Source organism: Gambusia affinis, linkage group LG21, assembly GCF_019740435.1.
Source record: "Gambusia affinis linkage group LG21, SWU_Gaff_1.0, whole genome shotgun sequence".
Lineage (NCBI taxonomy): Eukaryota > Metazoa > Chordata > Actinopteri > Cyprinodontiformes > Poeciliidae > Gambusia > Gambusia affinis.
Genome location: NC_057888.1, coordinates 1,118,209 through 1,143,007, shown reverse-complemented (window position 1 = coordinate 1,143,007; position 24,799 = coordinate 1,118,209). Strand labels below are relative to the sequence as shown.

The 24,799-nt window shown below is 42.8% G+C and overlaps 1 protein-coding gene and 1 long non-coding RNA gene across 4 annotated transcripts; one reads left to right on the top strand and one right to left on the bottom strand.

The window, feature by feature from the left end:
* Nucleotides 1-1,291: 1,291 nt before the first annotated feature.
* On the bottom strand, nucleotides 1,292-24,799 carry LOC122824379 (melanoma receptor tyrosine-protein kinase). 2 transcript variants are annotated; one of them, XM_044104981.1, is made up of 26 exons: nucleotides 24,609-24,799; nucleotides 14,714-14,856; nucleotides 14,044-14,248; nucleotides 13,212-13,346; nucleotides 13,064-13,132; nucleotides 12,858-12,976; nucleotides 11,606-11,747; nucleotides 11,266-11,379; nucleotides 10,993-11,119; nucleotides 10,399-10,472; nucleotides 10,221-10,314; nucleotides 9,839-10,150; nucleotides 9,651-9,741; nucleotides 9,256-9,413; nucleotides 9,126-9,158; nucleotides 8,565-8,706; nucleotides 8,333-8,455; nucleotides 8,144-8,242; nucleotides 6,731-6,916; nucleotides 6,258-6,413; nucleotides 6,096-6,171; nucleotides 5,533-5,679; nucleotides 5,353-5,450; nucleotides 5,010-5,147; nucleotides 3,513-3,603; nucleotides 1,292-3,368 (listed from the first exon to the last, which is right to left on the bottom strand). In XM_044104981.1, the coding sequence occupies exons 1-26, from the start codon at nucleotides 24,700-24,702 to the stop codon at nucleotides 3,025-3,027; spliced, it is 3,510 nt and encodes a 1,169-aa protein (XP_043960916.1). In that variant the 5' UTR covers nucleotides 24,703-24,799; the 3' UTR covers nucleotides 1,292-3,024. The 2 variants fall into 2 exon arrangements, with proteins under 2 accessions (XP_043960916.1, XP_043960915.1); XM_044104980.1 differs by having other exon boundaries at nucleotides 12,858-13,132.
* Nucleotides 3,594-19,675, top strand: LOC122824488. 2 transcript variants are annotated; one of them, XR_006369508.1, is made up of 4 exons: nucleotides 3,594-4,304; nucleotides 12,174-12,269; nucleotides 17,495-17,582; nucleotides 19,374-19,675. It is a non-coding gene; the product is annotated as an uncharacterized LOC122824488 (long non-coding RNA). The 2 variants fall into 2 exon arrangements; XR_006369507.1 differs by lacking the exon at nucleotides 17,495-17,582.

Below are 24,799 nucleotides of genomic sequence, written 5' to 3'. Positions count from 1 at the left end.
GCATGGATTCTCTGTCTGGTTCTGGTCAGGCCCATTTGCTGGTGTTACCATGGTTACTAAAGCAGATGTTGGCACTGTGGACTGGTACCACGACCTGCTGAAAAGTGAAGCCATCTCCATCAATCTGGTGAGCAGAAGGAAGTATGAAGTCCTCCAGAATGTTCTGGTAGGTGTTTCCTTGAAACCACAGTGGACCAGAACCAGCAGAAATCATGGCGACCCAAACCAACACAACCAACGAGCATCGTCCTAAATCTGGAGGAAAACGCAAGACTTTATAAAATAAAAATTGATGGATTGCTGATGACGCAGTACCGACGTCACACAAAAATATGGGGTCAGGACGTAAATGCCGCTCTAAGGTTTCAAGATGTTTGTGGGAGTATTTCATAAATGCGACCTGTGTGTGTTCTGCTGTGTGAACGGGCCAACGACCTGAAAGTTTCCCGCATACGCAGTAGAGGGCGCAATAGGGTCAGCTCTCAGTGTTCTGCCAACCGCCGTAAAAAGAAGAAGTGCTCGGTGTTGTCAACATGGATGCTAACGGTGGAGCATAGCTTACACATTTAGGTAAGGTTCTCATTTAAATAGTATTTATATATATATTTTTGGACATTTAAGGTAAAATATATTATTTGTATATAATGTGTGAGTATTTCCCCACTGTCTCTGGCCGTAAACTGTTTTTAATGGGGTTTCTGTAGATCGCTGCCAATGGTTGACCTACATTAGAAATGCATTATGACTTAACATTAACATACAACTTCAGCATGAATTTGGGTTTACAGAAGCTAAATAAATAATTTACTAGTAGATCTAAGCACCGAAATAACATGGGTTAGCTTGCTGTTAGCGATAGCATTAAGTAATTTTAAGAATCACTTAAAATTACTATTTAAGTAATAAATATTAAAATAGTATTTTACTATTTTAAAATTTAAGCAAAACTATTTTAAGTAATTCTTATTTACGGACTTCCGTTTTAGCACATCTGCATTTTATTAGTCACAAAGACACTTCCGGTGCGCAGACAACAATTTGTTAGCAGTGGCTCCTCGGTCGCTGCAGAGCTATTAATGATGCTTAAAGAATTATTCATACGTCCTTAAATACTCTAACAACGACAAGGATTTAAACTGGACGTGACAAACTTCAGAAAGAACTTCAAAGGTAAATTAAATCACTTATGTTTTCACCACCATGACAGTCTTACACAGGTGTTATGTAAGCCTGCTTACCTGTGTCTATATATATATATATATATACTAAGAATAAAAACCAGCCACAGTCAGAAACTTAACTTTTTTTTTATCAATAAACATTAAAGACAAACAGATATTAGCAGTAATATTCAGCAGCAGGACGTCGGGGTTTGGCTCATTTGTGTCAAGTAAAGCAGACTTTCAAAAAATTCAACAACACAAACAATCAAGAGTGAATATTTCAAGTCAGACAACAAGAGGAGGTTCTCCTTGTGCTACAGTTTGGACTGAAATGGTTCCATGAAGTTTAGCTGAACCGTGTTCCTCAGTGAGGACCGGCAGGCAGGTTCTGCACGGGTTCCCATCCAGAGCTGAACTTAAAATTCACTGAGTTACACACTTTGAACGCATTTAAAGTTACATTTACAGAAACAACATAGTACATTTATTCACAATAATACAAGAAACAAGTCATTATTAACAAGAAACTGACCTATTCTTTGTGGAAGTGGTGTTATTTTGTAGAACCCTGGCAGTACCAGCAGGGGGAGCAGTTCTGCCTGCTTTCCATTTGCCTTAGTAATTTTCAAATGAACTAACTTGAACAATTCTTCTTTTAATCTGAGTTTTGACTTAGAATGTCAAAATCCAACATGGCTGCCGCCTCACTAAGCCACAGTAAAAGTCACAGTAATGAATTTCAAATCAAATCCGTCAAACACATTGTCACCTGTCAGCGGGGAATAATTAGCCTGTTTTGCTAACAGAAGCTAGCCTGGAGACAGAGGAGAAGAAGTGAAATCTCTGAGTTGAAGCTCAGAAAAGCGCTGAGCTGGATGGATGTTTCTCAAAAACCGAGTTAGAACTTCTAAACGCAGCATGAACACAACACGGTGAACACTGCCCCCTACAGTCTTTCTCCATGCTGACAACTCAAGTAGTCAGAAGATTTGTTCACATTTTCCTTCCTATATTTAAAACGAGTTTAGATTATTCCAGACTACTGAATAATCTAAAACAAATTAGTAAACTCTGATGTTTAGTAAAATGTATATTTTTCCACTTCGTCTTCACCTCCTGCTGACATGCACACAGATTGTGGTGAGATTTTTAAAAACACTGATGTATCTGTGGGGACGTGACGTCCAGAGGATGAAGGAACATGTTGGACATGTTCTCCTCTCTCCTCCTATAAAACAGAACCATTTGTGTTATTTTGTTCACCCAATGTTGTCTTCTACAAAATTTCAATTTTAATAAGCTTAATTTTATTTCCACCTGCTTTTGCAGGACGTGTATAAAATTATTCTGATAGGAAACCAACAGATTTTACAAAATGACAGTTATAAATATCTGGAGTTGAGCAGTGAGGCCTGAGGATCCAGTTTCAACCTGTTTTCAGTTTTTCTGAAATATTTAAAGTTACAAACATCATGTTGACTGACAGTAAAAGCATATCTTCAGAAAAGTGAAATATTTTCAGTTCATGAATGTAAATGTTGGGAACAGAAGGATTAAAACATCATCACATGTGAGAGCAGGAGAGTTGAGCGAGTCTTTTTTAATGTAACCTGAATTAGCTTATGTTTTTACAGTTTATCTGGGGAATGTTTGGCTCCATTTTCCAGATGCGTTCATCCCTTCAGCTTAGAGTCAAAGATTGGACCTTTTCCTGGAGAAACAGGAAGTTCTTGTTCTGTTTCAGTTCCTCTGGAGAACCGACAGTGAACCATCTGAGTTAAATCCAGTTGTTGGTCCAATTTAAAACAGAGAACCGTTTATCTGAGCAAAGCCACAGCTTCAGTCTGAGCGCTGCTGCCCCCTAGCGGACAGGAGTGTACAGTGCGGCTCCCAGTCCCAGGTACTCCAGGTTCTCTGCTGCAGGGAGGAACATGCCGTTCCCAGTGAGCGCTCCAGTCCGTGGTGGGAAGGCGGCCTGGTAGCCGGCCTGGTAGTCGGGGTCGTCGGGGTCGTCCATGCTGCCACTGGACACCAGGGGGAGTGAGTTTTGGTTGGTGTTCAGGTACTCCGGTCTGGAGAAGTTGGTCTCCGCCTCCTGGGAGGACAGCGACACGCGGCCCCAGCCCTCCGTCAGGTCCTCGTAGTTGGGATTGTAGATATCAGACAGTCTGCTGCTGGTTTCACTCCCAGGCTGGTTTACGTACTCTGGAACAAAACATCAGGGAGATTTATTTAGATCCTGGACTCGGTTGCTATGGTGAAGCTCTGACTCGTATCCTGTCTGTTGGACTCCATTACTGTGATCACTTCCTGATTTCTTACAGGAAGTGATCACTGGTCAGAACCTACCGTGACCATCCAGGTCTTTGTCCAGCGCGTTCTGGGTCGGGTCGGAGATGTACCGGAGAGCGATGCTGTTCTCTCTCACCGGATGTCCATTCTAAAAACAGACAGTTCAGTGGATCAGTGTTCATACTGGACAAAACATTTCCATTACTTCACTTTATGTATTGTTCTGCCCCCTTGTGGTCGGCAGTAACAGCTCATGTGTGCTAACATCAAAGACTTAATAAAGAGTAGATCCTGCATTGGCTGCTCGGGTACAGGAAATACGGCGGCCATCTTGGTTCTAAACCAAAACAGCAGAAGAAGAATCAGCACTGTCGGATATTTTTGTTCAGATCGACGGACATGAGATCTCAGAGATAACGTTTCACAAGTAAGATGAACATATTAGTGTTTATATTTATAATTAGAATATTACTTTACTGTATTTCTGTCCACATGAAATCCCAGCTAACATTAGCTTTAGCGCTTGGTGTATTACTGGTGTTCAGTCCACACTGTGAAGGATAACTGAGATTTTGTAAAATTGAAATTGACTTTGATTCAGATTATTCAACACAAGAAATAAAATAATATTATATATAATTATAAATATATTATTGTAATATTATGTTATAACAATCCAAAGCAAATATCACACAGGTGGCAAAGAATATTATTTATTATTCATTCTTTCACTCTGTAAGATACCAAATCTCCTGTTTTTATTTTGAAGGTTTAATAAAGTCACGATGTGAGGAAGAAATGGGAAATGTGTTTAAGGAGAGACGGATTCACTGATCTATGTCTCGTCAGGTGAAACGATCCATGAGTGTCTACTTTACTGTCTGGTTAAAATCCAACAGCGACTAAACCGGCTCTATATTGTAAATGTTAAGATATAAAACACAGAATGTGGATAAAATTATGGTAAATATGTGAACAGAAGGAATGTTTTAAATATCTAAGCTGCAAAACCCAGAGACAGAAAGAAAAGAAGAATAGAAGGAAGGAACAAGGAAAGTAATTAAGGAAGGTAGGAAGGACAGGAGAAGAAAAGAAGAAAAGTACAAATGAAAGAATGACGGCAAAGGAATAAATAAATAAAGTTCCTAATTTCTCTTCTATGAGACGAGTAGACAATGAAGGATGGAAGGACACAAGGATGTATACTAGGAAGCAACAGGAGAGAAGGAAGAACCTGAAACATGTCCAAATGGAAGAGAAGTTACAAATAAAACATCCTCCACACTTTGGTTGTTTTTGCTGATCCAGACCTGGAATGTTACTGAAGTTAAAGATCCAGAAATCCTGATTTATGTAATTCAGTTTGATTAACTGATCTTATGGTTTTATAAGGATCAGATTATTGAGACACAAAGTTTTGACAGCTGTCTGTATGAGCGGCAGCCATGTTGGATTCTGAGACCCAGCCGGTGAGGAAGCTCAGACTTTCCGGGTCAGAATAAAAACTCCAGGACTTGTTTCAGGTTGCTGTTCGGTTGTCATCAGAGTTTTTACCGCCGGGATGCAGGTCTCGCTGCCCTGGCGGTTTATCCGTTTGTACGGCAGCAGGTATTCATCGGCGTCGACCACGTCGTCATCAGAGCTCAGCAGGCGGGAGAAAAGCCTCCGATCAGACGGACTCGGCAGGTTGCCCTGGGAAACAAGTCAGAGGCAACCACAACAGTCAAATATACTTTATTATCCCAAATTTGATTAGATTTGCTTCTTAATGTTCAGTTACTTAATGAAAAACATTTAGATTTGGACTCTTTGGACATGTCTTTTGAAAAGTAGAGTGAAAACCCAGAATTGTTCAGTTAGTGTGTGACAGTAGGGTCAGGTGGCGGCGGTGGCGTACCTGTATGACCAGGTACCTGGACGGGTCCCGGGCCATCTGGGAGAACTCGCCCACCAGCTCTCTGAACCTGGGTCTGCTGGACGGGTCGATCATCCAGCCTGCAGGGAGACGGAGACAACACACTACCATGAGGAAACCGCCCAGCCAGCCTGCAGCGCCACCTGCAGCCTCAGCTCTTACACTTCAGGATGATCATGTAAACTTCGATGGTGCAGATGGGAGGCTGCGGCAGCCGCTCCCCGTTCTCCAGCACCGAGGCGATCTCCTTGGCCGGGATGCCGTCGTACGGTTTGGATCCGAACGTCATCAACTCCCAAACCGTCACACCTGCAGAGACAGTAGTGACTTTAGCTTGGTTAGCCTAGCCTAGCCTAGCCTAGCCTAGCCTAGCAATAACCCCACACAAAAGGAAAAACAACAATTTCCTCATTTTCACATTTAGCCATTTCTAGTCAGAATGACTCGTAGGTTTCCTGTCAACGGATTCGTGTACCGTTATCTACCTGTGGACCTCAGGTAGATAAAGTATCACCTGAACTTTGACCCCAAATCCCAGAGGAGGTAGAAAGGAGGCTTCATGGATGCAGAGCAGAGAGAGAAGGAAGAAGTTCAAGTTCCATCGATCTTATCCCCTACTCCAACATCTTTCTGACCACACAGCCAACCAGAGGCTTAAAGACAAGCAGCAAAAGCAAATGAGGCGGATTAGCAGAGTAGGTGGCGCTGTGGGGACGATTCCTCACCGTAGCTCCACACGTCGCTCTGATGGGTGTAGGTCCACTGGAGGATCGACTCCAAAGCCATCCACTTAATGGGAACCTGCTCACAGAGAGGCAGCAGTGATTCATCTCTGACATGTTTCAGTCCGAACAGCAACAGAAACCCGACAGGCGTTGCCATGGCACCTTTCCTCCGTCGGCGTGGTATTCCTTCTCGTCAGCCGTCAGCAGCTTGGACAGACCGAAGTCTGTGATCTTGACGTGGTTGGGGTTTTTCAGCAGGACGTTCCTGGCTGCCAGGTCGCGGTGCACCAGGTGGCGCTCTTCCAGGTAGTTCATCCCCTGAACCAGCAGAACACAGTGTGTCATTTAACAAACCAGAACTAACCGGTACACACATGAATAAATATTTCAATTCCATTATTTTGTCCAGGTTATCATGAAACGTTGGTTTTAACTTTAAGTCAGTGTTGGGAAAAGTTCCCCAGACCGTGTGATCCAGAACAACCCAAATTCACTCTAATCTCCTGACCCACTTTCCATTTTCCCAGCATCTAAACATTTCAGACGGGACTGAAGAGATTAACAGTCCTTCATCCTGGTGCGTTCAGGTTAACGAGCCTCAGCAGGATTACTGAGCGCCGAGGTTCCCGGCTCACCTTGGCGATCTGAACACACCAGTTCAGCAGCCACTGGCCGCAGATCCGCTCCTGGTGCTGCCGGACGTAGTCCAGCAGGCAGCCGTACGGCATCAGCTGCGTCACCAGCTGCACGGCCGACGTCAGGCAGATGCCCAGCAGGCGGCAGACGTGAGGATGGTCCACGCTGGCCATCACGTAGGCCTCCTGCAGGGAAACACGCAGAGTCACAAACACCAACAGTCCATGAATGTCACGCAGTCATCAGGTCATCTTTAGTAAAGAACTAAAACCTGCAGCGTCAGAAACACCGACGGTCCATAAACACAACGACACGGCAGAGCAGGTCAGAAATATCATCTGGTCATTTTTAATAAATAATTACTTTATAGAATAAAACACAGTTTGATGCTGTATGTAAGAATCATATTCACTTCATTAATAATGAAGTAAATGTGTACAGAACTAGAGAAATATGAAAGTATGAATTGTTTTAGTTTACATTAATAATCAATAAACAGAAGAATATTTAGCTGGTCAGAAATATTTAGTTAATTAAAAAGTCATTTATAAATCTACAAACTAAGAACTCTGATGTGATGGGAACGTTTGTCCAAAAACTAATAAATAAGTTATTAAAAAAATTATTTTAAATCAGAAATTCACTTCATGAAACTACAAAATAATATTAATTTGTTCATATGGCATATTAATTCTGATTTATGCAACAATATTAAAACAGAGATGGCAGAAAGACAAATAAATCTAAATTATTATTTTTGAATTATCAAGTGAAAATCGTCCGACTCGAGTTCCCTTTACATCTAAACTTGCTAACATTTTCTGACTGTTCACTTTTGAACTTAATATTAATTCAGAAAACATTTCAATTCAAATCTCGGTTTGTCCAAATGTTTGCTGCTACTCTCACCTTCTGTTTTGTGACTGTATTTTCTTTGTATTATTGTCCAGTTTAACGTTTTCAGAGGTTTTGAGCCTGAACATCCATTCCCATCAATCACCCTTTAACTGTGAATGCTGCAATATTGTCACGGGAAACAGCAGCGATTGGAGTTCAACATGATCTGTGATGGTTTGAACTGAAGGACAGAGGGGGGAGAGTCCATCAGGATACCAACAGGAAACTGTTGAATATCCTGTTTCAAGAATCCCAGACAGAATGTAAATCCATTAACGTTTCTCTAATGAATCACATCAAACTGGGATCAGCGGTGAGCTCAGGATTGGTTTGTGATTAACGATGAGAAAATCTGGGCAGAAACAGAAACAGTAATCCTAATAAATACTGGTGCTGTCCAAAGGGAACAGACCCAACACCCTACTGTTAAAGATGTAAAACACAAGACAAGATGATGGTTGGAATCCCACCACGGCTCTTGAGCAAACCGAGCCAGAGGAGAAGCGAAGCCTTACGTCCAGAACTTCGTGGTTGACTTTCGGTGACGTAGCCTCTCTCAGAACTTTGATAGCGACTGGGATCCGGATGTTTTCTCCGTCAGGGTTCCATAAACCCTGAACAGAGAGGCAGGAAGTGAGTCATTTCATCATCTCAGGAGGAGAGAGTTTCTAACAAGGTCTTCTGCTTTCAGCCATCACTGGTACCTTGTAGACCGTCCCAAATGCCCCGGAGCCCAGAACTCGGTCCTTCTTGAACTCCGTCTCCTTCAGGATCCTCAGGAAGGCCTGATTGGGAGCCTGACCGCTCGGAGTTAACGGCTCCACCAGCTGCAATATGTCCGACAACATCAGACACATCAGAGTCAGAGAGTTTGTCTCCCTTTGACATTTTTCGAATCACTTCCAACCCCAGAGTTGTTTTAAGAGTGACGCTCACCTCCTTCTCTTGGAGCAGGCGCCGTATTGTCCTCTTCCGTTTGATTCGCCGGCGCCGCAGTAGAACCAGGACGAGCAGCGTCACAATTACAGTGATCAGGAGTCCACTGACCACACCCACTGCCAGAGAGGAGTGTCCACTACTGTTGGTGGGAAACAAAGAGACCAAAAAACAGATGAGGCAAAAAACAAACAAACAAAAACGGTTTTTCATCCATACTGAAAGAAATCATCATGTGAACTTCCAGGGTCGTTTACATCGACATAAACAGATTAATTCCTGATCAATATGATGTCATTATTTCTATTCCGCCCAACGACTCACAGGAAGGTTGACTGGTATGAAGAAGGCTAAGCTAACCCAACAGACTGATGTTACGTTTGAACAGAGCTTTGCTAATGGATTTGGTGTTGATGTGTAAATTATTATAATTTTTTTTATTTGTTGGTAAGTTGACTACAGATCCTGTTAGTTCAGGTGGTTCAGTCACAGAACAGTTCACCATTGTTGATGTTTTGTTTATGATTTGCTCATGTTTGTGGGTTTTATTTGTAGTTTTACCCTTTACATCCAGACAGTCCAGGACCAGAACACCTGCAGACACAAACACAATAAAATGAACCTTCACTCATTTTCTCTGCTGGTTTAAACTTCAGACCTTTCATGATGAAGTCTCAGTTAGAGCTTTTACCCTTGGGTGCAGTTCTGATGACACGGCTGGCATTGGCCCATCTTATCCGCATATTTCCAGATCTGAGTGTCTCCGTCTCCCATCATGCCGTGGGGGCAGCGAGGGATGCATTGGGGGCCATCTTGAAAGTGCGCACACTTGGAGCAGTTGGCTGGCCCCTGTACCAAAAAGGGTTTAATACTTGGAGATAACAGAAATTCATACAAAGCATTTAATTCAAATTGTAACAAATTCTGGCAAAAGGCCAGTTTATGGAGTCAAACAGAGTTTCATCTCAGAAGAAGATGAGGGATACTTTCTGGATATGCAGTGTTTCTCCTGTGAGTAAATGGATTCTGAATTAAAATGTAAAAGCCGTGATCTTTCAGTCATTGGTTGAGCTGATGTGAACTCACCGGACCGTAGCAGGTCAGGCTGTCAGTTTGCAGCAAACACTCCTGGTGACACTGAACACACCTGCCGTCCACCTGGGCCTCTCTGGGTTCACTGCACCAAGAAACAAACAAACAAAATTCATGCAAAAAAAGTACGTAAAGAATAGTTACATCAGAACTTTAACTGATGTTCAGACTGCAGGTCTCACCCCTGCAGCAGGTTGCAGGATGCCACACAGCGCCCCCCTCTGTCCACATGCAGACAGGAGACACACATTGTGGGCCCTGGGCCCCAGCAGCCATCCTCTGAACACTCGTTGTTGCAGGTTTGATTGTCACTCCTGGCGTCGTACTGTATGCTCTGGTCCTCAGACCGGAACAAACGCCTCCAGTTGATGGTGCTGGCGTATCGCAGCTCCGGCGTGTTCTTCAGGATCACATTCCCAGCGCTCACCTCCTTCAGGGAGCGCAGACCGAGCCACTGCAGGTGACCCACCTGAACCACCACAAAGCTGAACCCTCTGGGAGGAAAACAACACTGTTGGTCTGCAGCTGGGAAAACTACAGACAGGAAGAAACACAGAAACTCACCTGGAAAACGTAGTTCTTCCTCTGATAATTTCCAGGTTCTGGAACACCGACAGAGACGTCATGTTTTCAGGCCACCACATGATCACCAGGTAACCTGCAACACCAACAAGCTGAACTCTCAGGCTGGTTTCTGCAGACATGTTTCTGATCTTACAACAAAGCTAACAGGAAAACCTACCAGTGATTTCCTTCACTGTCGTCAGGTTCCACAGGTGCTCAGGATCCATCGGCCCGATTTTGTAATGTGGATCCCTGGAAGAAGAGCCGTTACATAATCACCGACATCAGAGCAGAATATTCAACCAGAATCAGTTTCAGAGATGACAGTCAAGTCATGTACAGCTTTCAGTTTGGATGATTAAACTCTGGATTTATGGATCATACTCTGTTTCTCATGTTGGCATCAATTAAACATTCTATTGTGAAGGTTGGAAAAACTTTTATCATCATGTTGAACTCGACCTGAGAACTTCTGGACTCATTTATGGCTTAGCGTCTAATGTTCTGATCCTGAACACTGATCTGTGGCTCACCTCCATTCAGAATAAGAACTCTTACTGAATCCATATGCCTGCATTAATCAGTTGGAAGGAGCTTTCATTTTCAAGGTGCAAATTTAAGAGGAGTCTGCAGTGGCCTCTGATGGACTGGCGACCAGTCCAGGTTGACCCCTGGAGGTTGGTACCAGACCCCTTAATGACCCCACAGAGGGTCAGCATGATGGATGATGGAAGGACAGAAATGTAAGAAGCGACGGTGAAGATGTTCTCACCCTTCAAAGGAGTTCTTGTTGAGGATGATGTCGCCGTTGATCTTGGTGCAGTTCCTGAAGGATCCGATGTTGGTTGAGTTGACAGCAATAGTGTTGGTTAGAGACCCGATTCCAATTCCATCACACACTGTAGGAAGAACAAAAACAACTCTGGGAATCTGCTCTGGGTGTGTGTAGGTGTGTGTGTGTGTGTGTGTGTGTGTGTGTGTGTGTGTGTGTGTGTGTGTGTGTGTGTGTGTGGGTGTGTGTGGGTGTGTGTGTGTGTCGGTCTACCTTTGGGACAGATTCCATCACATGGCTTGCAGCTCCGTTTGCCATTCTCATCTACTTCAAGCATTCCTGCACTGCAAGAGCGAACACATGCACCCTCTGTCACCACGTAGTTACCTGTGAACAAAGACAAACGTTAAGGCATCAGAGACGAAACAACGGGCGACTTACTGACAGACGTTTACCAGCTGCAGGACAGATCTAATTAAGTTGCATTTTCAGGAACCTCAAACATCGTCACATAATCAGTTTTTCATATGACGTGAACTATTTCTACATTTCTGCAGCCTATAGAGGCCTCTGAAGGCTGGATGATCTGATATGAATATGTTTTTATACTTACTAGGGCATTCCTTGACACAAGTGGCTCCGAAAGTGTACTTGGTGTTGGGGTTGTCCACCACCTGGTGGGTGGCGCGGTTGTAGATTTTCGGCGGAGGACAGGTGTCCTTACAGGTTCCATCATCGTTGAAGTCCCTGCAGGCCTGCAGGAAGAAATGAGGAACAACTGGAGTTAGAAACTAAATGAAACCAGAATAAAAATGAAACAAAGACTGGACATGAGCCGTACATCTGTTAGCTAAACAGTAGAGCGGATCTTTGTGACTCAGGAAGCAAAACTCTTTGGAACTGTTGAGGTTATATCTGAAGGTTATATCTGAAGGTTATATCTGAAGGTTATATCTGAGCAGAAGAAAATGTATAAAAATCTCAATGAATTTCCACCAGTGATAAAGAAAAGTTCATTCCAAAGCCCAGATGGGGAAACTCACTCTCTACCTACACGATGATCATCTATGTTCTTGATATTTCTGGCTTGTGACTTTTAGACCAAAATACATTATTTACAATTTTTTAGCTAATATATTGATTATAATCTGGCTCCATCCATAATCTTCTCTTTAATCCAGGTGAAGCCCAGACTTCCCTTTGCCAGTCACTGGAGTCAGCTCCTCCTTGTGTCCAGACAATGGGGAAGGAACGTAGATCGACCGGTAAATCAAGAGGTTAGTGTTTTTGACTCAGCTCTCTTTTCACCACAACAGGCTGGTACAGCGCTGGCTTCACTGCAGACGCAGCACCAATCCAGTCTCATGCTCCCTTTCCCCTCGTTTGTGAACAAGAACAAGACCTGGAGATATTTCAGCTCCTCCTCCTGGGGCAGGAAATCGTCCCTGACCTGGAAAAGGCAGTCTAACTCTTTTCCGGCTCAAGACCATGGTCAACAAATGCAAATCCCTCCAGTCGATGAAGGCAAAAGAACCACATCGTCTACAAAAAGCAGAGACCCGATCCTCAGACAATAGATCCTTAAGATCCTGGCTGTGCCTAGAAATTCAGTCCATAAAAGTTGTAAACAGGACAGTTACTAGGGGCAACTCTCACTGGAAACAAGTCTTTTTAACCTCTCCCAGCTCTTGCACCAGTCTAACTCTAACAGCCTGAATGAAAGGACCTGTAGCCTCACCCTCCTGCAGTGACCTCACAGCTAAACACCTTCTCCAAGTCCATAAAGCTCCTGTAGACAGTTTGGCTGAACTCCCAGGTCAATAATACATTTACATGAAATGTGATTATGATCATCTGATACGGACCAGACAGTCTGTGGCTCTGGGTCCGGTGCAGCCCCCAGCACAGTGTTCGTTGCAGCAGTCGATGGGTTTGGGACCGCGGCACCTCCTGCTGCACTGCTCGGCACACAGCAGCTTGGTGACTAACGGGGTCAGAGGCAGATTCATAAACTCACTCAACACAAACAGCCAGGATGGAAGAATGTAAAAGAAACAGTGGAAGACTTTACATTTCTGGCAGTGACCCGGTCCGGGTGCCCAACACGACCCGTTAACACAGCCGGGGTCACACTTCTGACCTGCAAACACATTCATGTTACCAACAACATTCAGCCAGGATGAGAACATTAATGACTATCTTAGAAATGTTTTCCATACATTGGCGTTCAAACGCGTGTGGTATGAGGTTCATGGTGGGATTGCTGGTTTTGTCCACGATATCCCACCAGTTGATGGTTTCCATGTTGCACAGCAGAGGGTTGTGGCTGACCTTCACTCCTCCTGACAGAATCTCTGTTGGAGGCAAACAAACTGGAACAATGAACGTCTGTAAAAATACAGGTTTCACTCAACAACTGAAAAATTATTCATGATAAAAATACATTCAGACTGAAGATGAAATCAGAAACATGACAGCAGTCACTGGATTAGATGCAGAGTCGATGTTTCCATCCTTGAACAAGAACCTAAATAAATTCATAAATGTGAAATTTCTGACCGGAGCTTTTCCTTTTCCACTAAACCTTCCTGATTCTGTAAAATATGTGATGCATACATTTGTTAACCAGCCTCCTAAAAGTCCAGCATTATGAAGCCATGTGTTCACAGCAGAGGCGTGACTCAACCAAACCAATCAAGCTGAACGTCGTACGTCATCAGACACAAATTGCCAAGGAGCGTTCTGTTTCCTGCTGTCAGATCTCAATGTTCTGTTGAAAGAAGGCTTTCAAACGATCCTGCAGCTCCACCCACTCATCCAGCTGCCAAGAACTCCAACTGACAAACCTTTATTTGCGCAATCCTGTGGGTTTTAAAGCTCCTCCAGCATGCCTTGTCCTACACATTTATGACACACCAGCTAATGTTCCCTCAGCTACACACTTTCTCTGCTGTTTCTGTTGGTTTGGGACACATCTGTAACGTTGACCCTTCACCTGATTGGTGACACTTGGTTGTGTTTATAACATCGTGCAGAAGCTGCTCCACCCACCGGTCAGGTTGCTGAGCTGCAGCTGCTTCAGGCCAACCTGGTAAACATCTGGTGATGACGGGTTCTTTTGGTAGTTGGACATGACTAGCAGGGTGAAGTTTCCCTCGTAGAGATTCTGTCCCCGGATCAGACGCAGATTGACCAGTGGGATGGTGGACACCTCGTTCATGGCGATCAGGACGTAACCCCCAACTTCCTGGATGGACTAAAGAGGCAGAGAGAAAGAGCTGAAGACCTGAAAACCTATCGAGGAACCATCAGCCGAGGCGTTATGACAGGGTTTACATTAACAAGTCAGTTCAATATTTTATAAGAAACAACTGGAAGCTCAAATCCCAAATTAATGATCAGATTTAAAATAAGTTTTATTACAAAGGATTGTTTCTTGAGTTTAGGAGCCTGAATTCATCAGAAGAAAAAATAAACTACTGAACAAAGATCAGAGGAAAATCTGCTCTGATCAGAAAACAGAAATGTTTGGATCAGGAACTTCGTTTGCGTGTCGAAACCTTTCAGAAGATAAAAATATAAACCTTAAAATAGCAAAGAACTGAAAGTGACGTGATCAGTTTGACATGTCAGGTGTTGCAGCGTCTTTAGAAACTTTATCAGGGGTTTGATCAGAAACGTGTCCGTCCTGATGTGATGACGTAACACGGACCGGACTCACCTGGAGGAAGGACAGGTCCTGGTTCTCCTGGATGTAGGTGATCTCCAGGTTCTCCAGAACCACATTGCAGTCGGAGTACATCTTCTTCATTTTGAGGTAGTGATTGTCCAGCATGGTCATCTGGTTGCTCGTCCCCTGGCACACTGAAAGCAAACACACACAGAGTTCACTGCAGTTCCTCTACCGGCCACTGAGTGGTGCCGTTTCTCCGGTGACCATGGCAACACAGAGTTTAAGGAGAAAAGATTCAGTTTTAATCTGCTGCAATAATCTGAATAATTTAGTGAGAAATTTACTGCAGCATCAAACTTCTGCTTTTAGAAAATGACTGGTGAAAATTCAGAGCCTTAAAAAGTGTTTTAGATTTTAAAATGAATTATTTCTGGTTAAAAACCAAATGTTAATCTCAAACAAACAAAACTTCTCTTTATTACAGGAATCCAAATGTCATTAACTTCATCCTCTTCCTCGTTCTTCAGTCGCGTGCCGATGTTTTACGGTTACACCCTCTGAGTTGTTCAGGTGAAGTTTCCACTTAAACTGTTACAGAGGAGTGGCTCTTCCACATCGAACAAGTCAGAGAGGAATGAAGCTCTGCAGGCTCACTTCTCTGTTCAAAACAAACCAGCAGCTCAGGAGTCAGAGGTCAAAGGTCGGTAAGATCTCTGAGTGGGTTCTGCTCCTGAACTGTGAACTGAAATCAGTTCCTGATTCAGCCACACTGATCAGATCAAACCGTTTCAGGAAGGAAGGAAGCCATGTTGGAGCATCACCAGATGAAACATCAGCATCAAGAACCAATCACTGGACCAGAGATCCGAATCCAAGAGTTTTACTTTCATCAGCTCTGAACTGGGATCAGCTGTACATCTTTTGAAACTCATTAAAAGTATCAAAACTAAGAACTTCCACCAATTTCTATCCATAAACACACAAACTGAAAGTAAAAATCAGATGCAGGAGAGAAACTTGAGCTTCATTTTTTTCCCTTTAGGTTTCAAAACAACATTTCGAAGCAGTCAGGCCTCAAAGAAAAGTGGAAATCAGAAAAGTTGATTCATTTCTGCTGGGAAAGTTCACAGTTACAGCTGCCTGTAACTAAATCTAAAGGACAGATAAATGACCTGAATGATGGTCTGTTCAGGTTAAAGGAGGAGTTATCGATGCCTGGAGGCGAATCGCAGCTGATGGCCCCCGGTGGAATTCTCCCGGGGCCCCGCTGACCTTTGGGCCGGCCCTGGACGGTCCGTCCACCAGATGAACCAACGTGTGTCCAACACTAACAGCTCAGAGATGAAGGTTTGTTCAGACTCCCTGACATGCAGATGTTTCTCCCTCAGCTGAGGAAACTGATGAAGTCTTTCCTCTGAACTCTGATTGGCCGACTTCCTGCTGTGATGTCACAGAAACAACACAGCTGAGCTGGGAGTGATCTGATTGGCTGCCGGCTGGCGGAGGAGCCGTCCCATTGGTCGAAGCCTCTTGGGGAACGCTGCACATCTGGACTCAGACGTGATGACTTTTCTATTTATTCCTTTCTTTCCATCTCCATCCCTCCTTCTATCATCTGTTTTTTCTTCAGGCTTCCCATCTATTCTCACTCCTTCATTCTTGTCCTTCCAGTCTGCTTTCATCCCTTCTTCCTGTTTCTCTTTCCTCAGTTCATCTCCATCCGTCCTCCCACTCTCTGCTCTCCCACTCGTTTATTCCCATCCCTACATCAAAGATTCCCAAACATCCTTATTTTCCTCCTCAACATCCGTCTGCATTCGTTCTTTTCTCAGTCTGTTCTTCAAACCAGTTCACTTCACCAGGATCCCTCCTGTCGAATCATTCAGTTCCTCCAGAGGAATCGGTTCATCCAGCCTGAATGCAGCCGTCCGTCCAGTTTGGGTTGTTTTCACACGGTTCTTTAAATTCCTGCATGTTTTCACCTCTGGATGTAAAACGACAAAATGAAGGGAACATTTTAACGATCAATGCGACCCGTCAGCTTCCAGCTTCAGATTTCCAGCCCATTGTTAAAATACTGATGGTTCTACACAGACTGAGTCACATGGAAACAACAGAAACGTCTTTCCTTCCTGTTTTCTATATTTGCTGCTTTTATTCCCCACAGTGTGATTTTTCCTACACTAAAGTGCCGTCATTGTTCTCTGAGTGGCTGTAAATACCCAGATAGTCCCAGATAAATCAGAAACATCCCTGTCTGGTTGGTGAAGTGTGCTGAACGGTGTGTTTGTTCAGGAACAGGTCGGGCCTGTCTGCGTCTGCAGCAGCTCCTCTGAAACCCGACGCAGGCAAAGAGTTAAAGATGAAACCGGAAAAATTCATCCTGAGAGAAACATTAAAGTCTCAAAATACAGAGTTTGAGTTCATGTTCAGATCCATCAGAGCAAAAACACAAAACCTGAACAAATGTTTAGTTACACGTTTAACAGCAGTAAGTAATGCATTACAGCATTAATTAGACAATATAATAACACAGCTGACCTTCAGTCTGTAATTATACAGTCATAAAAACAATAAATATCCCAAAGCTCAACATTTCATCTGACGTATAAATTATAAATCTCCACTGTTTTCTGTTCATCACTGAACTTCATGTTAACAGTTTTTATGTTTGTTCTGCAAAATGAAACTTTTTAAACTCCTTCCTCTTTTCTAAAGTCCAAACTTTCCATGAGAAGAGAAGAACTGACCAAACCGGGTCACATGTCGGTTGAACGAACTCCGTTCTGTTATCTCTGTGAATCTCTGCTTGTTTTATTCGCTGATTAGTGGAAATGAAGGTTCCTGAAACTCTGGACCTGCAGCCAATCAGAGGGGAGATGGTTCAGCCTTTTCTCAAAAACCACAGGAGATGGAGGTAGAGATAACACACACACACACACACACACACACACACCCCCCCACACACACACACACACACACAGCACATTGTGTCTCTCATTGCAACACTCCTGTTTTGGTTCTGCTGGAGGAAATGTTCTGTTCAGACAGACGTGTGTTTGTCAGGACGATTGGATTATCAGTAATGGACCAGCTGATGATTCTTCAACACACTTTCAGTGTTCAGCCTGAACTGAGACTCTCTGTTTGTGACACACTGAGCCGCTGAAGCCATGAACCCAAACCGAGTCAACAAGACCTGAACATGTTGACCCAGAAACAAGTTTAGGTCCAAACAGGTTCTGGGAACAGATGCTGTTCCTGGAAGTTCTGGACATCGGAGCTTTTCTCCTGATTTTAGGAAACATTCCTCAGGATTTAAACCGTCAACTCCTCGTCTGATTCTAAACCGATGATGAAACAACAATGGATCTGAGGAGGTCGGAGTACCAGGAGGAAACCTTCAGATGCACAGAGAGAACAACTCCAGGCTGGGATTCAAACCCACAACCTCCCTGCTGCAAGGCATCAGTAACAACAACTGACCCACCAAATATGAGAGCAACTAATTCAATAAATCCAAAACTTTCACCAAATTCAACCGAAGCAGGACGACTGAGACGTTTGTCTCATTCTGACACTTAGAAAACCTGAAACTATTGAAAACTTTAAGAACAGAAAACCAGCAAATCCAAATCCAAACTCTTCATGGAAACGATGGAAAATGAATCCATGAAACCAAACTGAAACTCCAGCTGGAAGAAAAACCAGAACAGAAAAACCTTGAACTGATTTTACCAGTAAATTCATTAATTTGATAAACTTTGTAGAAATTAAAAACACTTTCTGATCTTCTGTTTCATGTTTCTAAAAAACAAAAAGGTTTTCATTGATCCGCCCTGCAGAGGAAGACCTCTGTCTGTAATAAACCATCTTTGTGTGGGTTGTCTGGCCGGTTCAACCTGTGATTGAGCAGAAGCTCCTCATGTGGATCCTGTTTGTTTTTCAGATGGAATCAGTGAAGCTGCTGCCTGTCTGGACCTGCAGCTCCGTGTTTCTGTCTCCGTTTTCCTTCCTGCTGCAGTTTTTCCCTCCAGTCGGTTCTTACAGGCTGTTTGATGGAGCAGAAAGTGTCGAGCGGCAGATTATTTATGACTGGAAACCTCACAAAGTGTCTCTAATGGAACCGACAGTTTCAGGCTCCGACCGCCTGCGGCTCCAATCAGTGGAAACGTTTCAAATCGTTCTGGTTTTAAACTGCAGTTAAAAGCTTTTATTGATTCAGATGAGAGGCGGATCGACTGAACCAGTTCTGACCTCCCAGATGAACTGATTCCAGAATCGTCTTTAAAATCCACCAGCAGCATTTTATAAAGTTTTTACTCATTTCTGAAAAACATTTAAAACAATAAACATCCAGTCCTGGAGGAGAATCTGTAAAATAGCCGAAGCAGAAGCTGATATTTATCTGACCACCCGGATCTTTCCTGGACTTTCTGACTGAGTGACTCAGAAATCAGTTTATTGTGTTTAAAACATTTTTCTAAAAATGTTCATGAACTGAAAACGAAGCCAGAGGAGAATCAGGAACCTGAACTGATTCCAGGAACTAAAAATCTATTTAACTGAATAAAATGTTTTTTATGAACCTCAGAAAAATCATCAGTAAATAAACGAGTTCATGTGGTTTAAATATTCATCGTTCTGGTTTCTCTTACTTTAATTAGGACAATGAGTTCAGGTCAATCTTCATGTTGTTATTTCTCAGTCTGCAGGTTGGTGACCTTGACCTCTGACCTGCAGCAGGTCCCGGTTCCCTCGGTGTTGGACCGAGACAGAGATGTTCTGATCAACCAGCTGAGAATCTGCAAAGTCAGCAGAATCAGCCTCAGCTGATCTGACCCAGAAAGACCAGCTCTGATTGAAAACACTCCATGACCTTTGCTCCTAAAGGTCACAGCAGGCAGAACAGGAAACGGGTCGATTTCCCTGAACAGAACCTGAACCGGGCCGAAGAGAACCTGCTGGAACATCAACAGCTAATCACTAAATCTTCCCTGTGTGGATCGAGTTGGACTTGTGCAGTGTGTTAATGGTGTGTGTCAATGGGATGTGTGTTAGCAGTGTGTGTTAGCGGTGTGTGTTAATGGGGTGTGTGTGAGCGGTGTGTGTGTCCCGCCTGCAGCGCTGTGCGCGGCTCGGAGCGAGACGCTGCTTGTTCTCGGCCTGCAGCTCCGATTCTCTGCGGCTGTTAGAAGAAAATTCCAGCGTCGGTTTCATCCTGACAGTTAACCGTAAAGCAACACAACGACTTCCAGGAGAACCGGGCCGGGGTCCTGGAGCAGGCGGATTAGCAGCTGTGACCTCTGACCTGCTGCGTGTCGCGGCAACATGGATCCTGAAAAGCTTCGGTCACGGCTGAGAAAGAAAACTCTGCAAGGTTCAGGTTTCCATGACGACTGCAGCTTTAAGAAAACATTGAGGTTTCAGTGAATTCATCATCATCTTCATCTTCATCATGGCGGTGAATTGAGGTTCTGCTCTGGATTCAAACCTCAACATCTCTGAACGTTTCAATTTCTGCCTCATAAAAGTTTTACTTTATTTCACATCTGAAGGCAGAAAATGTGGAAAAATGTGAATAAAGAGGAGAAGCAGAGCGACGGCGGCTGGTTCCTGGTTTCTGTCCTGATTTGGTTTCTGCCCTCCAAACATCCAGTTTTCTGATTAAGTCCTGATCAAATAAATCATCATTAGAATGATTTAATAATTTTAATGATTTAATGATTTTAATGATTGATCGGCTCTAAAGCTGTTGAATTGATTATTGATTCAGAGGTTTTATGGCTCCGTGTTTCGCTGAAACGTTTCGTTTCCTGGAATCAGTCGCTTCACTTTCAGCTTCTGAAACTTCCAGAAAAACTAAAGATTAGAAACGAGATAAAATCTAATAATTTAGTAAACAAATACAAAAAGGTTTGTTTATTTCTGTATTTGTTTGTTTATTTCTGTATTTGTTTGTTTATTTCTGTTAATATTTTTTTCATGTTCAGAACCAGATCCGGTTCTGAGAGCAGAACTCTGCAGCTGCAGGTGTGAAAACAAACGGCGCCGTCCAGCCAGCAGCTCTGAGTGACCTTTGACCTCCTGGGCCTGATCACACAGTGACTGCAGGTTGTTGGAACCAGGTCCGGTTCTGCCCCAAACAAACCGCCTGCATGTTGCAGAACCTGTTAAATCCTTGGACTTTTTCTCGGCTCCATTTCTGACATTCCTCACATTCCTGCCAGGAAAATCCCTGAAGCTGCTTCAGACGGCGACAAACCGTCAGAACCAACAAACCCTGGACCCACTGGGACTGGTTCTGGTTAACCCTCCACTCGGACCCACAGATCAGAACAAAATAATCCCACCGAGACGTTCGGCTTCGTTACCTGAAGATCATCTTTATGTTTTAATCTGAATCTGTTTTTGTTCAGAAACGACACAAAACAGAAACAAGAAGAACCGAGAAGAAGAAGAGAACATCCAGAACCACAGAGACCCGACAACAAGGTAGCAAACTGGGAGCAAACTGGGACCAAACTGGGACCAAACTGGGAACAAACTGGGAGCAAACTGGGACCAAACTGGGAACAAACTGGGAGCAAATTGGGACCAAACTGGGAGCAAATTGGGAGCAAACTGGGAGCAAACTGGGACCAAACTGGGACCAAATTGGGAGCAAACTGGGACCAAACTGGGAACAAACTGGGACCAAATTGGGACCAAACTGGGACCAAATTGGGAGCAAACTGGGACCGAACTGGGAACAAACTGGGAGCAAATTGGGACCAAACTGGGACCAAATTGGGACCAAACTGGGACCGAACTGGGAACAAACTGGGACCAAATTGGGACCAAACTGGGACCAAATTGGGACCAAATTGGGAGCAAACTGGGAACAAACTGGGAACAAACTGGGAACAAACTGGAGAAAGACACAATAAACCAAAATAGAGACCAAATGTGTCAAAGTAGAAACTCAAAGGAACTTTGATCCAGGAAACAGAAAGTTTTAAAAGATAAAACTTTAAACGTTTCCTCAGACTGATCAGCTGATGGACAATAAATAAAATTACTAAAGTTCTCTAAGCCCCGCCCCTTCTGAGCCAGCAGCCAATCAGATCTGCAGGCTCTCAGACCAGCTGAATGGTTTTTCTTTTTCCCTTTCAGTTAAAAAGTCCTGCTCATTATACCAACAGCGTTGCTATGGTTACCATTGGAGCTTTTCAGTACGTCTCCAATGAAAAACAAGCACACACACACACACCCACATACATATACATAAAGCCAAGGTCCTTCCAAAGAGTCAACACACACACACACACACACACACACACACACACACACACACACACACACTCTGATCCTTGGATCTTCAGCTGCAGACTCAACAATCAGGAACAAAAAACAAAAATCCTGATAAAAAGCAGAACCGGTTCTGAGTCGGGATGAAGGAGAGTGAAGGTTCTGAACGCCTCATTCAGTGTAACATTAATGTAACATTAAAATCATTAATGTAACATTAATGTTACATTAATGATTTTAATCTTGTTTAACATTTTCACTAACATCATAAACCAGATCGGTCTCCATGACAACAGTTCGTCTCATATTTCTCTCTGTTTTAATGAAAGAATCGTTCCGGGTCGTTGAGCCACTTCAGGTTTTAGATTTCAGGTGAATCCCTTTCTACCTCAGACTCCCAGCATGCATTGCGTCACTCAACGTTCTGGACAGCAAGTTAAGCATGAAGAGAGTTTCTCTAGATGAATCATTTCTGGTCGTCTTTCAGAGTTTATTCTTAATTATTTTAATGTTGGGAGTTGATGTCAAGGCTGCACCGTCCCTTTAAGAAGCTCTTCTGGAAGGAGGATCTCATTCTGAGTCAGTCTGACCTTCCAGAGCCAAACTCCTGCAGTCATTTCTGCTCCTGATCCAGAACCTTCACAGACCCACGTGTTAGAACGGCCTAGTCAAAGTCCAGGCCCACATCCAGCTAAGAATCTGTCACAAAACTTTAAACCAGATGTAAACAGAGATCCTGCATCTGATCTGACAGTTTATGAAGCTTTTCAAAGAAAAATGGGCAAAAGTTTTTGGTCAGCAGAAGTAAAAAATAATTTCTGAAGAGATTTTCTTCACTATATAACAAAATGATCTGTGTTGCTTCGTCTCATAAGATCTTATAAAACATCAAAACCTCCTGACTGCAACCAAACATGATAGTTTTAGATTCAGTCTGAACGTCCAGCGTCCTCTAAAACCTCAACAGGTTAGAATAACTTTTATTTCTGGAAAATGTTCTGAATGTTCTGCTGCTGGTCCATCAGCCAGGTTCTGATTTCAAACTGTTTTCCTCCAGGAGAATCTCTGGACTGGAGGAAACGACCGCAGACAGCGGTCCATTCAGAACCAGAACCGTCCTGCTGACTGAACACCTGATCCTGTTTCCTGGTTCCATCACAACGTTCTGGTTTTATTCTCATGTTGATCTCTGATCATTTCAGATTTAATGAAACTTCGACGTTCTGAAATCTGAGAGTTTAACCAGAACAAACCCAACAGATCCGAACATTTAAACCCTGGAAGAAAACCCGGTTCTGATCCAAACCCTGAAGCTCAGAGACACAAACTGATCCAGAATGATAAAAGTTACAAACGAGACGGATCAAAACAAGTTTTTACTTTACAAAGAAACAGATTAAAAATGATTCTCATTCAGGAAGAAACAAGAATTTAATTCAAATATAGAAAAATAAATAAATATCAAAAACACGTTTTAGTTTCATTAAGTTGTCATAAAATTTAAATGTCAGCAGAAAAAATTCAATATTTCTATTAAAAATCATCAAATTTTCACAGCAACAGAATAAATTAATTTTGTTTTCATCACTGAAAGTTTGACAGAAATCTGAAGCATCCGAGACGTTTTAATGTTTTAATGTTTTAATGTTTTAATATTTTAATATTTATGATTTATGATGTAAATTAAAATAATAAATTAATAAATCAACTCGGATCAGAAAATGTCCAGATTAAATTTTTCTTTCATTCACATCAGAAAACTGAAACATCCTCAGATTAATTTAAATCTATTGATCTGATTGATTCTCTATCAGAACCACTGGGGTTTTTAAACTGGACCCAGTCAGAACCGCTGGGTCGGGTTCTGTTGGTTTAGTTAATCAGAACCTGGAGAATCTCAGAAAAGATCATTTTAATCTCTTCTGTAAAAATAAAGTCAGAAATGTTTAATATCAATAAATAATTATTGATTTGATGAAATAAAGATTTTAAATGTGTTTAGAATATTTAGAGGTCAGAGAATAATAATAATAATAATAATAATAATAATAATAATAATAATAATAATAATAATAATAATAATAATAATTGATAAATTAATAACAACCTGAATTTCATCAACCAGAAACAACAAACTGAACCTCCAGTTTCTCAGGAGAAAGAAGAAAATAAAATAAAATAAAATAAAATAAAATAAAATAAAATAAAATAAAATAAAATAAAATAAAATAAAATAAAATAAATATCTGAGAGTCCAGAGGAAATAAAGAATCTGCAGTTTGTTCAGATTCTGGATCAGAACCAGCAGCAGAATCAACTTTATGAAACGGATCTTCCTGTTTCTGTCTGAACTTTTATTAAATCTGATCATTTTTTTAAATCTTGTTATAAATATTTTGTTTCATGTTGGTTCTGAACGTAACAGGATCTAAAATCACTTTCAGTTTTACAGAAATTATTTTACATTTATTGAAATAAAAGGTTCATTTTAGGAGATTTAAACGGAACTTTTTTCAAGAAGTTTCTGAACTTTTACAAGTTTATGGAAATAAATCTGAACTCAGTGAAACTGCAGAAACAAACGACCGAACCTGTCCGAGCAGAAATGGTCCCGGTCGGACCAGAATTTGAGCCCGGAGCTCCGGAGCCTCACCCTTTCTGTCCGGGTCTGTGCTGCAGCAGCGGCCGCAGCTCAGCAGCAGCAGCAGCAGCTGCAGCAGCGCCGCTCCTCCGGGGGGGAACTCCATGAAGACGGTCCGGTCAGAAACTGGAGTCCGGCAGGACGGACTGCTGCTCCATGCGCCGAACCGATCCGATCCGATCCGAACCGATCCGATCCGGGAG

Bases quoted from the DNA above. Each gene is read 5' to 3' on its own strand.
- LOC122824379 (XM_044104980.1), bottom strand. From the start codon at position 24,702: ATGGAGTTCCCCCCCGGAGGAGCGGCGCTGCTGCAGCTGCTGCTGCTG. The intron at 11,120-11,265 runs GTAGACCGACAC...TTCTTCCTACAG, and splicing joins TGATGGAATCTGTCCCAAAG to TGTGTGATGGAATTGGAATC. The intron at 9,742-9,838 runs GTGAGACCTGCA...TTCTTGGTGCAG, and splicing joins TCCTGCAACCTGCTGCAGGG to TGAACCCAGAGAGGCCCAGG.